The 15648-nt window shown below is 31.1% G+C and overlaps 2 protein-coding genes and 2 long non-coding RNA genes across 7 annotated transcripts; 3 read left to right on the top strand and 1 right to left on the bottom strand.

The window, feature by feature from the left end:
• Positions 1-453: 453 nt before the first annotated feature.
• LOC114174711 (type 1 phosphatases regulator ypi1-like) lies at positions 454-2123 on the top strand. 3 transcript variants are annotated; one of them, XM_085669986.1, is made up of 3 exons: positions 470-575; positions 679-774; positions 1389-2123. In XM_085669986.1, exon 3 carries the CDS (start codon positions 1476-1478, stop codon positions 1836-1838), a length of 363 nt encoding a protein of 120 aa, XP_085526112.1. In that variant the 5' UTR covers positions 470-575; positions 679-774; positions 1389-1475; the 3' UTR covers positions 1839-2123. The 3 variants fall into 3 exon arrangements, with proteins under 3 accessions (XP_027915350.1, XP_085526112.1, XP_085526113.1); XM_085669987.1 differs by having other exon boundaries at positions 559-575; positions 1399-2123; XM_028059549.1 differs by having other exon boundaries at positions 454-774.
• Positions 473-10042, top strand: LOC114168229 (DNAse I-like superfamily protein). 2 transcript variants are annotated; one of them, XM_085669985.1, is made up of 10 exons: positions 473-525; positions 6008-6099; positions 6193-6233; positions 6399-6448; positions 6539-6608; positions 7132-7253; positions 7745-7887; positions 8221-8365; positions 8514-8661; positions 9345-10042. In XM_085669985.1, exons 1-10 carry the CDS (start codon positions 473-475, stop codon positions 9654-9656), a joined length of 1176 nt encoding a protein of 391 aa, XP_085526111.1. In that variant the 3' UTR covers positions 9657-10042. The 2 variants fall into 2 exon arrangements, with proteins under 2 accessions (XP_085526111.1, XP_027908781.2); XM_028052980.2 differs by lacking the exon at positions 473-525 and adding an exon at positions 5790-5924 and having other exon boundaries at positions 6011-6099.
• Positions 10043-11279: 1237 nt separating this feature from the next.
• Positions 11280-13567, top strand: LOC114173000 (uncharacterized). Its single transcript, XR_014992772.1, has 2 exons — positions 11280-11554; positions 11909-13567. It is a non-coding gene; the product is annotated as an uncharacterized LOC114173000 (long non-coding RNA).
• On the bottom strand, positions 12597-13182 carry LOC114172999 (uncharacterized). The gene is made up of 2 exons (XR_014992771.1): positions 13044-13182; positions 12597-12709 (listed from the first exon to the last, which is right to left on the bottom strand). It is a non-coding gene; the product is annotated as an uncharacterized LOC114172999 (long non-coding RNA).
• Positions 13568-15648: the final 2081 nt, after the last annotated feature.

The following is a 15648-nucleotide window of genomic DNA, read 5'->3' as shown; positions in this document are numbered from 1 at the left end:
TTTACTGAAAGTTAAGAGGTAAAAACATATTCAACCTCAGTAAAAAAAAAACGTAGAATTGCAAAATATAACTGCTTTGAGTTGAAAAAATGGGAATTGAGATGGAAATTATTAATTTTTTTTTTTAAATAAAGATAGGATAGTCAAACCCATTTCATTCTTATAAACCACACATTTGGCACCATTTTGTATAGATAATGCACAATGGTCTAACAAGAAGTAAAGAACGAAGTAGAGAAGAAAAAAGACAAATGAGTCAGTTCACTTGTTTCATGAGGGTGCAGTTTGAAATTATGGACTTCAAGAAGAAATATCCTCAATAAAGTTTAATTTGAAACAGTGCAAACCAAAGTTCTTGCTAGATTTAATGGGCCTAAAAAGGTCCGGGCCTAGACCCATGGTGAACTAGTTTGGGCTTTTATTTAGAATTATAAAAGGCGCCGTGATCTCTTTGTTCCTCTCGTTTGCAGAGATGCTGAAAGCATTGGGTGCACGTGCAGTGCTATGCTCGAAGTCTTCTTCCACTAACCACACAATTCACGCACACTGATTCTCCACCAAGCCCTCACGCATAGGTTCTCAACCCTTAGGAACCCTCTTTTGATTTATTTCTTTTCAATTTCTTCCTCAATCACCACGTAACTTGCGTCTCGCTGCACTGCAATTTCGGATCCCTAGGTCGCCTCTGCCATCTCCGTCGAAGCTTCCCAGAGTTGCGGCGCATCCCTGGAGTCTTCTTCGTGCAAACCTCCAAGCCCACTGTTGTTGTTTCCGGTGAGACCCTTTCAGTATCAACAATCTCTTCTGGCGCTATGCTGGTCATTTTAAAATATCTCGTATGCTCGTATTCTGTTTTGGTTTTGAGATTTAATTAATGTGATTTAAACTCATTCTGTGCTGTTTTGTGGCGTTGAGTGAAAGGATTATTGTTTTATTTGACTATGACATTTGTGCTTGTGATTATGGGTAATGTTATACCGACTGTGATTGTAGCTCTTGGATATTACTGTTAATGTATTGAAGGGATTATGTAATTGAATGCAAGTAACTAAGGGTTGATTGTGGTGTATGTGTGTTAATGTTTAATTGTTAATTGTGGTTGGAATCAATGCAATAAGGGTGGGACTAGGAATTACAGGTTCAAGTTCAAATTGGGAAATGGTGTTGTTTCTTTCGGAACAAAGAATTATATGGCTTGAAAAGCTGGGAGGGAATGCTACGAAATCAACTCTGTTTTGGATGATGAAATTCAAAATTATTGGATTAATTGTGGAGGAGATTATGCGATTAATTTTTAATTGTTGATGCTTGATTATAGAAGTTGACAACACATAACTTTGTCAAAATAAATTTGATTATTAAGCATTGACATTATTTCATATTCTAAGTTGAACGCAGATTGGAGAACAAACAGAAACAGAACAACCACAAAGTATTTTTGTCTCTCCAATCTCTTGAACTTTAAGAGAACAGTCATGGACAGACACACGAACACCACCAGGCCAATAGTGATGTCTTCCTCTTCCATCACTGGCACCACCACCATAACAATTCAAAACTCTGAGCCATCTATCTCTTCATCTCAGCACCAACAACAGCAACCAGAAGAAGTACTTTTCCTCCCCCTCAATCGCAGGAAGAAAAAGGTCAGTTGGAAAGAGGGCACCGTGGACAATGAGTTCATGCAGAAGAAGAGTTCCAAAAGGTGTTGTATCTTCCATAAGGAGAAGCCCTTTGATGAAGATGACAGCGATGAAGATGAACATCACTCTGACGAACGCCCTCACGATACTGGGTTTTGCTGTAAGAATCATGATGAAGCTGGCCCAAGTACCTAGAGAATTGATTCAGCTGAGCGGTGATTAATGAAACCTAAAACATATTTGTAGTGTAATTGGTGAAATCGTTGAACTTAGGTTTGCAACTCAATAATTATTTAATTTCGGTTGCAATTATAAGATTATGACATTGGTGGATTGCCAAACTTTAGTAATCCTAGTGATCATCTACCAATTGTTGCTGAGTTCGAAATCATCAAGTATTAAACATTCTTGTATACCAGGTGATACACTGAGATTGTTGGCATTTATAAAACGAAGATTGAAGATTTGTTTGCTACGCAAGTGGAATCTGTATAATCTAATTTATATTGCTTCAGCTTATCCAGTCATTTGAACTCAAATACGGTCTCATGTCATCACCATGATTCCTCACATCCAATAAAATTTTCATGCTTCCGTATTTTCCATCTGTATGTAAACAAAATTGGTCCTTTTCATAAAATCCTAAAATTTACCTTTATCACTTTTATTATATAATAAAAAATGTTTAATATTAATACTTTTATATTCTGGAATGTACATTGTATATTCTAAAATATAAAATAAAAAATACATATTGAATTATACTATTCAGAATATAAATTTGTATTCTAAAAAGTATGTTTTATTTTGTAATACAAATTTATATTTTGAATTATACATTATGAAATACAAATTAAAAAAAAAAAGAAACATTTCTCATAGGATGTGTTTTTTCAATAAAATAAGTCCCTGAACAAGACAACACTCAATTGGGAAATCGTTAGGTATCACAAATGAATTCATATTCATATATATTACCAAAACTATCTTGATTTTAATGAGATATTCTCGTTAGGTATGAGTAATTTTTTATTTTCTTAAATTAGGTACAGATGTATATATGCATATTTGTCCGGTTCTAATATCAATCTTAATACTTTTTTTTTTCTTGTTCTAATACTCGTTATTGTTTTAAATTACTAAAAACATCTTTAACTTATTAGTTAATATAAAAAAATTCGTCTTTTTCTACATCTTTACATCTATACTTTAGTTTGTCAAATGCTTTCAAATTTATTGAAGGGTCTTTCTTCCTGCACCTCCAAAATTTCTTCTACACCTCCAAACTTTTTTTAAATTCCCAAAAAACCCTTTGACCATTTAAGAAAATCCGCAAACACCACACCCCCAAAATTATGTTGACTTCCGGAAGTCAAAATATATCACCGGAAGTCAATTTTCGGAAGTCAAAAATACCTCCAAAAGTCAAAATGTATCACCGGAAGTCGACTTCCGGAAGTCAAAAAAAAATTTCGGAAGTCGACTTCCGGAAGTTAAAAAATATTTGACTTCCGGGAAGTCAAAGAAAAATTCTTCGACTTTCATAAGGTAAATTTTTTTTTTTTTTTAACATTTTTAATTTATTTTAGAATTTGTATTTTTTAACTTTAAATAATATTAAATAAATATAAATATAAAAATAAAAATATAAACATTAAATAAATATAAATATAAAAATAAAAATAAGTAAAATTAAAATAATATTAAACTTTAAATTACAAAAACAAAAAAATAAAAAAAAATTCTGCTTCATTTAATTTTATTTAATATTTAAATTCATTTTAAAATAATAAAACTTTAAATAAAAAAGAATATAATTTTTTTAATTCTTTTTTATTTTTATTAAATTTTTAATAAATTATATAAAAATAAATTTAAATTTAAAAATATAAAAAGATATATAATTGAAAAAATTTTAAAATGTTTAAAATAACAAAACTTTAAAATTAAAAAAAATGAAAAATATATATATATATATATATATATATATATATATATACACGGAAGTCGACTTCCGGTATATATATATATAAACGGATTTTGACTTCCGTTTATATATATTATTTTTTATTTATTTTTATTTTTTTAGAAATTTTGAAATAATATAAATAAATAATATATAAATAATCAAATTTAAAATAAAAATAAATAGAAATATTTTTAAAATCGAATTCTAGTAATATATAATTTATTTTAAATTTGATTATTAATATATGTTATTTTAAATATAATTTTTTTAATTCTTTTTTATTTTTATTAAATTTTTAAAAAATTATATAAAAATAAATTTAAATTTAAAAATATAAAAAGATATATAATTGAAAAAGTTTTAAAATGTTTAAAATAACAAAACTTTAAAATTAAAAAAAATGAAAAAATATATATATATACATATATATATATATATATATATATATATATATATATATATATATATATATATATATATATATATATATATATATATATATATATATATACACGGAAGTCGACTTCCGGTATATATATATATATAAACGGATTTTGACTTCCGTTTATATATATATACGGAAGTCCGACTTTCGTATATATATATATATTTTTTTTATTTTTTTTATTTTTTTAATTTTTTTTTAATTTTTCTAGAAATTTTGAAATAATATAAATAAATAATATATAAATAATCAAATTTAAAATAAAAATAAATAGAAATATTCTTTAAAATGATATATAATTTATTTTAAATTTGATTATTAATATATGTTATTTTAAATATAATTTTTTTAATTTTTTTTTATTTTTATTAAATTTTTAATAAATTATATAAAAATAAATTTAAATTTAGAAATATAAAAAATGTATAACTGAAAAAATTTTAAAAATTTGATTAAAATTAAATATTTAAATTTTAAGCAGAATTAAAAAATTCAAATAAAATATAAAATAATATACATAAAATATATAAATAAAATATTTATAAGAATATCAATAAAATAAGTAAAAGTAAAAATAAAATTCAAAAATAATTTAAATTATAATAATAAAACTTTATAAAATATATATGTTTTATAATTTTTAATACCGGAAGTCGACTTCCGTTTGTATATATATACGGAAGTCCGACTTCCGTTTTATATATATATATATATATTTTCATTTTTAAATTATTTAAAGTTTTATTATTTGAATTTAAATTATTTTTCAATTTTGTTTTTTAATTTTTTATTTAGTAATTTTATTATTTGTTATTTTTTTATTTTTTAAAGTAATCTTTTTTAAATTTAAATGTTTTATAATTTTGTATACGTATTTTAAAAAATTAAATAAAATAAAATATATTTTTTTTTATATACGGAAGTCGACTTCCGTAATTTTTTTTGACTTCCAGAAGTCGACTTCCGGTGATGATTTTTGATTTCCGGAAGTCGACTTCCGGTGATGATTTTTGATTTTCGGAAGTCGACTTCCGGTGATGATTTTTGACTTCTGGAAGTCGACTTCCGGTGATGATTTTTGACTTCCGAAAGTCATATATTTTGACTTCTGGAAGTCGACATCCGGAAGTATTTTTGGGGGTGTGATGTCCGTGCGTTTCTTTAAATGGTCAAAGGGTATTTTGGAAATTTTAAGATTTTTTGGAGGTGCAGAAGAAATGCTTGGAGGTGTAGGAAGAAAGACCCTTTATTGAAACATGCACATTCACACATGCACTGCACAGTAGCATTAATAGTACGATCCGTCAATAGAAACACATCCGCATAAGAGAATGCACAGTGGTGTAAAAAGAAAAAGAAAAGAATGAAGTGCAGAAGATAAAAACAAATAAGTTATTTCACTATTTCATGAGGGTGCAAGTTGAAATTACGGGACTACAAAAAGAAATATCCTAAATGAAGTTTAATCTGAGGCAGTCCAAACCAAAGGTGTTTCTTTCTGCACTCCATTGAATTTTTCTTTCTGCACCCTATCACAGGCTTCTGAAAATTTTAATCCGGAATAGGATTAGTCCAGTGTCTTCGAAATGATATTTTCGGAATTAGCCTAGTTTGTTACCAAAAGCAAAATCTGGTTGATGGTGTGCAGGAAAAAAATTGATGGGGTGGAGGAAAAACACCCCCAAACCAAAGTTCTTGGTAGATTTGATGGGCCAAAAAGGTCCGGGCCTGGGCCCATGGTGAACTAGTTTGGGCCTGTAGTTCGAATCACAAAAAGCGCCGCCACATCGGTTCTATCGCCTGCAGAGATGCTGAAGGTAATGGGTGGTGCATGTGCCGTGCTTTGCTCGAAATCTTCTACCACTAGGTACTGTGCTTACACATTCAAATCCCATTAACAATCTTTTGAACAAATCTCTGAGTTCCTTTTACTGAATTAATCAATGAATGAAGTGTTGTAAGGAAGATGAGTTCTGTGCCGGCATCTCGCAAGTTCGTTTCCGTGGAAGGCTCAGACATACATTCTAGAAGTAAACCTGATGGTAACGAACCTAACCTTGATTTTCCCATCTCCTTTGAATTTGACGTTGTTCAATTCAGTTACATTCTTTCGCTTCTCAATTTTAATTATTCAGGCTTCAGATTCAGTCTTGTTTCGTATAACATATTGGCGCAGGTACACTAATTGTAACAGTTTTTGAATTTTGTCTGAACGAATATACGGATACAGTTTATTCACTTTTTTTTTATTATATATATATATATATATATATATATATATATATATATATATATATATATATATATATATATATATATAAAATGTCTGATTGTAATGTAGGTTTATGTGAAGAGCTCGTCGTTCCCGCATTCTCCATCTTCGTCTCTCAAGTAATTAATGTGCCTTGTATTTACTAAGGTTTCAAATGATGAATGTGAAATTTGCACGCTTATTTGACTAATTGATTTTGCTTCCTGTAGATGGAAACTTCGTTCAAACACAATTTTGGAAGTTCTCAAGGACTTGGGAGCTGATTTTTTCTGCCTGCAGGTTTTTTTATTTTTGTCAAACTGTAGTTTGGCATGGTTATTAGTGCTCAGTACAAGATACATGCTTATTTTGATATAATTAATAAATAGATATTTTGAATATGTCAATTATTATTTGATTAAATTCCTAATAAACAAATATTGTTGAATATAAACTATATTTTGGATTTACAACGAGAGTAATTTATATTTTCATACAAGCTTATTTTAAGTTTAACATGGAGATAAATGATGAAATAAGTAAGACTGAAAAGAATTGGTTATTTAGAAGATTACGAATACTACACTCAGAAAGTTGGGGATGGCTGAAAATTTTTTGGTTAGTTGTCAAGGTAATTTGTGAATTGAATTGTTATCCAAAAGAGTGAATAGGGAGATTGTCGAGAATGTCAATCTAAGTGACTGAGAAGATTGAGTTTCAATCTCCAATTTGTTTATTTTCATTTATAACTTATGCGTAAATTTTAACCCCTTGATTACTTTCTTTCAAGTGATGCTCTTCTTCTTATCATGAATCATTTCAGGAAGTTGATGAATTTGAAAGCTTTTACAAAGGAAACATGCAGAATTTAGGATATTCTTCGATTTATATGAAGAGAAGTGGTCAGAAGCGTGATGGGTGTGGCTTATTTTACAAGCATGACTGGTATGTTCAAATCTTTTGCGGTTGTTTTACAGGCATAAACTTGTAGCTATGAAAGTAAGGGAGTGTGTTATAATGATTTTAATTTTACCTTGAGTTTTTAAGCAGTGGCTAGTGAGTGGCTACAATTTTTCACATAGAGTGGATACAAGTGTTTTTGTTAAAGTTGGGGAGAACTACAATAACTTTGCTAATCTAATGTCCAAAGTCAGTGTATTACATGCACACACATATCTTGGAACGATTTCAACTTAATTTGCTAGTAATTAAAACCACCAATAACGGTACTCTGCTTGATATTGGTTCTTTAATATTTATAATGGAATGGTTCTTTGTATCTTTTATCTCTCTTTCCTATCTCATCTTTTGGAGTTAATTGTTAGTTCCCTTTTTCTCTCCAAAAGAATTTAATACATGTGATTACAATATTCATTGATGGTCAGTCCTAACTACCTTCATCTACTTAAATTTATCCTTAGATTTTTTTTGTTTAGTGCAGAGTTGCTCATAGAGGAGAAAATTGAATACAATGATCTTGTAAAGTCTATTCCAGATGGGAACTCTTCGAACGATGATGATCACACCAATATTCAGACAGTCCATGTTGATAAACAAAAGGATGTGGCACCCAAAAATGGTAAATGCAAAATGAAATTAAAGATTTCTGTTTAAAATATAGATTTTCTTCTCATATTAAGGATACTTAAAAGATTTTCTATTTTCTTCTATATACTGTTTTAATATTTGTTATGAAATGACTGATGATCTGGTGGGAGCTCAATTCTATTTCTGCAACTTTATTTCTATTGCATCAGTGTTCCCTGTTTTCCTTTTCTTAGCTATTTACTTTTGCTATTTTCTTATAGTTTCTTTTAAGTTCATTGTTTTTGACACACAGAATTTGAGGTTACTTGGATGTCTGTACAGATTAGAGTATACAATTTCTTTATTTACTAAATTTTTTATTCAGGTTCTAAATCAAATACAGAAGACCGTGGAGATCCCAATGATCCCCGTGTGAGACTGAAGCGTGATTGTGTTGGAATAATGGCTGCATTTAAATTCAAAGATCCCTCTCGTCATATTGTTATTGTGGCCAACACACATCTTTATTGGTAATGAAGTGACTTATGTGTGTTTTACTTCATTTTTTCCATTGTTGTCTTCGAATGAAATTTTAACTCAATATGGATTGTGTATGGCAACATGGGTTTGCTTAACTTTGGTGGTGGAATTAATATATTACATATATTTTTGCCCCAGGGATCCTCAATGGGCTGATGTCAAGCTTGCACAAGCTAAATATCTTCTATCCCGTCTGGCAAAATTTAAAACACTGGTATCAGATACATACGAATGCATACCTGAAGTCATTGTGGCTGGTGACTTCAATTCTCAGCCAGGAGACACGGTACTAGCATTACTTAAACCTCAACTTCTCTTCTTTTGTCTAAATTCTAATGTCACTGTGCTTTTGCTATAGTCATATCTAGCCCAACTCTTCTCTTGGAATTTGAAGAGATCCTGTCTGATAATCTGCTAGCAACTCATAGTCATGGATTAACGTTCAACCTCAGTGGAAAAGAGTAGAATGACATAAAAAATATTTTATTGGTAAAAGGAAATCACAAAAATGTGTCATGGGATGCCATAGCTGAAAGTGCTGCACAGTTTAACTTCCTCCCTAGAAGAATTGCAGTTTTTTTTAAGGAACTCATGACCAAACTATACAAGTAATCCGACGTGCAAATTCTGAGTTTGACAAAATCTGTTGAACACAATTCAATGTTTATGATTCATATCAATTGATTAAAAACTGTTTATTATTCAAAAATAAATATAAAACTCTAAAGTATGACTATATAAAAACTAGAAGCTCTCGAGATTTTTTTTAGTTAGCATTAGAACGAACAGTGCAAACTGACTAATTTGTACTGTCATAGTTCTATCTTGTATGAATTTGTTGTTGTTTGTCTATGTAACTTTTAGTCGTGCTTGATTACTTGTCATAGCTTTGGATGTGCTTTCAAAATACGAGCTTTATTTCCTCTAAAGCTTTAGTAACCGATAGCATTTTCCCCTTTTTTTTTTCAGGTCTACCAGTATCTTGTATCCGGAAATCCTTCATCAAACCTGATGCTGAACTGTTTAGAGGAGTCACCTCCTATTCCCTTATGTAGTGTCTATGCTTCTACAAGAGGAGAGCCACCATTTACAAACTACACACCTGACTTCACTGGAACACTCGACTATGTTTTATTTTCCCCTTCTGATCACATTAAACCAATTAGTTTTCTTGAGCTTCCAGACTCAGATGCAGCCGATATTGTTGGTGGACTGCCAAACTTTAGTTATCCTAGTGATCATCTACCAATTGGTGCTGAGTTCGAAATCATCAAGGAGTAAACATTCTTCTATGCCAGGTGTTCTTTAAATTACCAGGCTTCATGTTCCATCTCCTCCCCCTTTTTGGAGATGCAAGCAAGGCTCTAGGAGCAAATGTACAATGAATTATGTCATAAAATCATTACAGGCACTTGGCAAGGAGGCTAAAAGTCACCACAATGCTATTGTTATGCGGAAATCCTTGTTTTGTGATGAAAAATTCGTTTGAGTTTGTCTGACTTACCCCCCAAAAATTGCAGCCCAGTATTTGAAAGTTGTTTTATTCTGAGCAGACAGTTTCAGAAATTATGTGAACATATGTATTCTTTTACGACAATATTTTGTTTTGTATTTTTTTGGAGATAAAGCATTCTTGTGATTAAATGTCATTATTTATTTCAAAGGAATACTGGAAAAAGTCTCTATTCCAAATTTCTTTGTTAATCTTGAAACCAAAGTGATTATTTTGGCTATCGGATGTCCTTTCAGGCCAGCATCACTTACTGGCCCCATCAGACGACCATGATCTTTTTCGTTGGATATTATTTTTTTATGATTGTGGTGCAAGTTTTGAACCTGTCCATACGAGACAGAAATTTGATGTTCATCATGATTGTGACATGACTACCCCAGTTGATTTACGAAGTCAATGTTTGCCTATACCTATCAGATTGCACATATCACTGTTTTCCCATAACGCACATTACCTTGTGAGAATGCACTTCCTATTGGCTATAAACTCCAAGCATCACTTTGTCTTTGTTTTGTCTATGAAAAATATAGGGTGGATGAGTGAAGGATGCTTGGAGGAGAAAAGTTAGAGGAGATATATTTTTGAAAGTAGGGACATTTACTATTACTAGTAATCTTTTTAGTATATTTTTCATTTATTATATTCATCTTCCCATTTCTCTTATATTTATTATATACTCTATTTATTTTCAATTAAACACTTTCAACTTTTATTTTATTTCCTACCTATTCCCATCATTTTTCTCTCTATTTTCATCTTTCATCTTTCTCCTTTTTTTATCCAACAAATAATTTTTGCAACAATGGCAAACTCAATAGCTAACTATCTATTTTATTTTTTTTTTTCACATTGTTAGTGCAATAATGAAACCAATTTACTTGTTTTGCCGGTGTAAGGAATTTTGAAATTTCAGTTGTTCCATTAGCTAATGTGCTCTGTTTTACGTAATCGTTGGACGGCTCTCATCTGTCTATTCGTGTGATGCTTAGCACAGTTTACTGTTATCACCAATGTCATAGATTGCAGCAGGGCCCTCATAAATTGACACCCACAGTTATGATTGGTGCGTTTCGTTTGGGACCACGAACATTGCAAGTTGGGGGGGCCAGACTTGTAAGTTTTGTGTTCTCAGTTTTCATGTTTTTAAGGTTGCTTAAGTTCCACACATGTTACTTCGTGTCAATTAAGGTAAACTACATAATCTGAAGTGCGCAGAGTAGTTACTCTTCATATGCATTAACGCGAGCTTCATTCTACAAGAAGTTCAAGAAAATGGTCAAAATGCTTAGATTAATACCAAATGAAATCATAATGACTTTCTTTGAGGAAAGTTCATATCTTTAAAAAAATTAGATCGTATAAGCCTTTAGATAGATAGCATAAACCTGTCTCCGAAATCTGAACCAGACCCAAAGGAAAGTGAAGAAGTGGGGCTCATGGTGATTAACAAAAATCCTTGCATTTTCGTCTTTGGATGGAAGGTAATGGAAACTTTTCCCTCGTGACTTGGGAAACAGTATGTACAGATAGAGGTACCTTTTATGGCTATATATCGCAGGTCACTATCAGAAACTTTAATTGGGATGCCGTGTGCGGTACATCAAATATTTGACATTTCAACTAACTTTTCCATGAACTGGAATCGAGCTCGACCTAGATTCTTGAGGTAACCATAATAAATGCTCAATAAATTCTCACATTTCATGAAATTATTATCTTTACGGGAGCTTGACCTAATGAATGCTGTGCTAATGGATATGAAAATCTTGTCAAATTTCTCAATTTCATCATTATATTCTTTACAGATGAGTCATCATAATAAAGAAAGGTTTTGTCATTCATAATACTATGTTTATCGTTAAAATAAAATAGTTTCAATGAATCTCTAAAAAAGTTAAACAAGTTTATCCTAACTTTTAAGGAGCACCTCTTTGAGATCCTTGTTCTCTGCCTGTCTTCTTTAATCACATCAAATCTCATGTAAATATATAACTTTTCTCTCTGATTTTTCATAATATAGTTTCACGTTTTGAGTGTTCGTCAAAAGTTATCCATACGGTAAATAAGGTACTCAAATTTTAATCTTCGCTCTTAACACATTCATGATTCAAACATTTCAATTTCATCTTTTGCTGGGCTGTGTTTTCCACATGTGCTGTTATTATACTCACACTGCTCTTTCTTTCTCCTATTGGATGGTGAGAATCCGGACGTTACATATCTCATACATTAATTACTGCTAAATTTCTTTTTGCATTAGTTTTTTCTATGTCATGCTTCCTTCTCTTCATCAGAAAGCTACAGTGCTGAAGAATCCAAACAAATCCATCGAGAGTGGTGACAAATTCATGTTCTGGAATTTTCTACAAATCCTGGTGAACTTATTTTTACACAGAAATAGAATATATGTGGGCTAACTAATCTCACATTCAAGTTTAGTTGGAACAATGTAAATGCGTATGTCTGAATCTTCTGGAATACACCTTTGCTGGTCTAATCAAATAATAGTCTCTGGGCTTGAAACATACTTAAAAATATAGTATTAGTTCAAATATCTCGACTTTACGAGGTCAGAACATTCAAAATGGAACATATTATTTGCATTAAATGGTTTAGTGGTGCAATTAGTTAATCTTAATTAACACACATATACTGATGTAGTTAATTAGCACTTCAGCAACTTTTTGGCCAAAAAAAAGTCACCCATATGTAGAACAAAATAACATTTGTTCAACTTTTATTTATTACATTACATCATTACAATTAGTTCCCAAAAAATGTATTTTTACTTCATAATCCAGCAGGGAACTTCTCAAGAAACCTGCCCATAGAAGTGCAACTCTAGTCAGAACCTGATTACAAATTTCTACTCAATTTTAATAATATAGACACTCGGGACATTTTTTATTTTTTGCTTTTATGTGCTCCAACATAGTAGTGAACCAGACATGAGAACATGCATGTTGCCCCTACTGAGGTAGGAACTGTGTTAATTTGGAAGAACTGGCACTGAGAAATATGTCTCAGTAGTCATTGGTGCTTCAATGCTCATTGTTTTTGCCTCACCAGAAACTTCTCCAAGGAATCCATTGTAGAAGGCTTTAACCTTTATGACTATGTAAAGAAAAGATGATGCAAGGTATGAGAAACCCAACCTGTGAAGCTTTTGTGCTTGTTGTCTACCTCGGTTTGTGCCACGTTTTGTACCCTTTTCACGTTCCATGTTGTTAGTAGGATGTTCTTTGAAGTTACCATGGGGTTGGATTCGAAGATATTCATAGTTTTGGAGATGAGATAGTGAGCAAGGGCTCCCTCTTTCTCCATAAGAGGCTGCACAGTGAATTAGTCTCTTGGATCTTACAACACCATCAAATTGGGAAGCCATGTAAATTGGAATTAGTTTCACAAGAATGTTGCTGTGATCTGGGTGGAGCTCAAGGAGTGTTCTCTCTTCTAAATTCTAATTGAGATTTGTAATGATGAGGACCTTTATATAGAGAAGGCTAACATGGCCTGAAGTTATTCTGGTGTGATTTTTTAGGCCAATATTTATCTTTTCACACCCTTTGTTGTGTTGCACACACTAACTGACAAGCATAAGAAATTGTGATAGAAAGTGACATGAATAGGACATAAGTTTAGGTAAACTTATCATTTACCAAGTTTCGTTTTCCAAAAATCATGTGTTCATTTTTCTTTCACAAAAACTAAACTGCTTGATATTGTGGGAAAGTTTTGGAAAGTATATCTGAGTTATCTTCACCTTCAGAAGAGGAAAATTAAGAAAACAAGTCTGAAAATGCCTGATAAAATTAACTTATAGCACAGACCTAACAATATCAGTTTGTTCAAGTTAAATAATAAGCCTATGATGAGTGTGACATCAGAATTTGAATACAAGTTGAGGCCTTGCAACAGTTAGTGTTACTGGTTTAAAAGCAATGGGAGAAATAGAAAGAGGGTCCCATAGAATTAGGAACAAGTATGTGGCACGTGAAGTGTAGGACCTATTAGAACAAGCTGGATAGCATTGTCATGTTCATTCAACTTCAATGAAATGCAAGTTGGGGGTGGAACGAATCATGGATCACTCAATTACATGGTTTGGAACATAATCAGAGTTTCAATTCAGAGAGAGGATTGTAGATCAAGTGGTTTGATTTTAATTTTTGTTTCTCTCCTCATTTGAATCACAAATTTTGTTACTTCTGTAAGGCTTCGAAATGAGAAATCAGTTTGTGGCAGATAAATATACAAAAGGGTGCTTTCAATTTTATTTTAATTGAAGTATTTTTTTGATCATAAAGAACTGCAGCTCAAATATGAACTTGTCCTTACCTATTTGCTGTATTAACAAATTAACTTCACAGAAAATCCTCATTCCTAGATTTTTAATATCTTTTAAGTCAAGTTTTCATAAATAATTTAATTAAATACTTATTTAATATATCAAACTTATCACATCATTTAGCTTCTAACTTATTTTGACAAGTTTCATGGTAAAATTTACTGACAAATTTCATAGTTCTGTCAGCAAGTACTTTCTAAAGACGTAGTTAATTTGTTACTAAAAAACTTAAGTAAACAAACCTACATGGATCAGATTTCTGTAAGTTTATTCCTTATTTTCTTATTTTATCTTTAAAATACATTTTCACTCATCAGATATTGATATAAACTCTCACTATCTCTCAATCACATGAACAGGTATTAGTTATTGTCCATGAAAATGTAGAATCAAGCTATATGAAACAGTAATGTCCTTCTTCTTTGTTCATTGAAAATGACTTTTAAGTAGCAGAAAACTCTAGAAAAATAGATTTAGACATAATCCAAGCATACCAAACTGATTTGTAACATAAAGTTTCATTCTCTTTTTATAAACTTTACATCCTAAACATGAAATCAATATTTGTAAGCAATCAACAATGACTAAAGTAAGTTCAAATATCATCTTAAAATTTGAATTTAGATAGAATCAATCTTACAAAAACTGATTTATAAATTGAAATTTACATTTTGTTTTAATCATATCACTATGGATTTTCAACATGTGAAATTGGTGAGAGTCAATTAATCGAAAGATAAGTTAAATGACACAGAGAAGCTAAATTTGGAAATAAAAATGGGGTTGAAACGAAAGAGAACAAATAAATTATGGCGGAGTTGTGGTCGTGGCAGTGTATTTGTCTTTACTTCATTCCATTTGGAAAAGCTTTAAATTATCTTTTGCCTTTGTCTGTGTGTATGGTTTTAATATTTATGCACATGCTGTACATGGTATGGAGTTATAGTTTTGGACAACCAGTTCACGTGAAATTGAGCTGGCCAATTCATCCTTTTCTTCAGCTCTTTTCATCATATGAGAAATCATTCTCATAAGAAGAGTGGAGAATGAAGTGCAAGTGTAACCTTGAAGGGTTATTCAAGCAGTATGGATATTTCAGTTTGGTGTAAGTAAATGGAAGCATCATGCGTGCATTAAAAGAAGAATATTGATTAAGCTTGATATAATTGTTAGATAATTCACACACATGTCTGTATTATGCTGTTGTCATATTTATATATTATTTGTGTCTTGTGTATTCAGACTCTCTATTAGGGCTAATGTAAAGATTATATTCCTCTTCTTTTTCATGTGTCTTTATCCTTTGTTTTAATGTTGTCACGGTATAATAGCCTATAGCTCCTCTTAGTAATCACCTCGTTTGGCAAGTGAGTGAGTGAAGGGGACTGTTGGGAAGTCCTATATCGCACGTC

Source organism: Vigna unguiculata, chromosome 2 (genome assembly GCF_037176805.1).
Source record: "Vigna unguiculata cultivar grain cowpea cultivar isolate G323 ecotype 2 chromosome 2, ASM3717680v1, whole genome shotgun sequence".
NCBI lineage: Eukaryota > Viridiplantae > Streptophyta > Magnoliopsida > Fabales > Fabaceae > Vigna > Vigna unguiculata.
The sequence above is the reverse complement of the archived record's forward strand: the minus strand, read 5'-3'. Positions and strand labels throughout refer to the sequence as shown.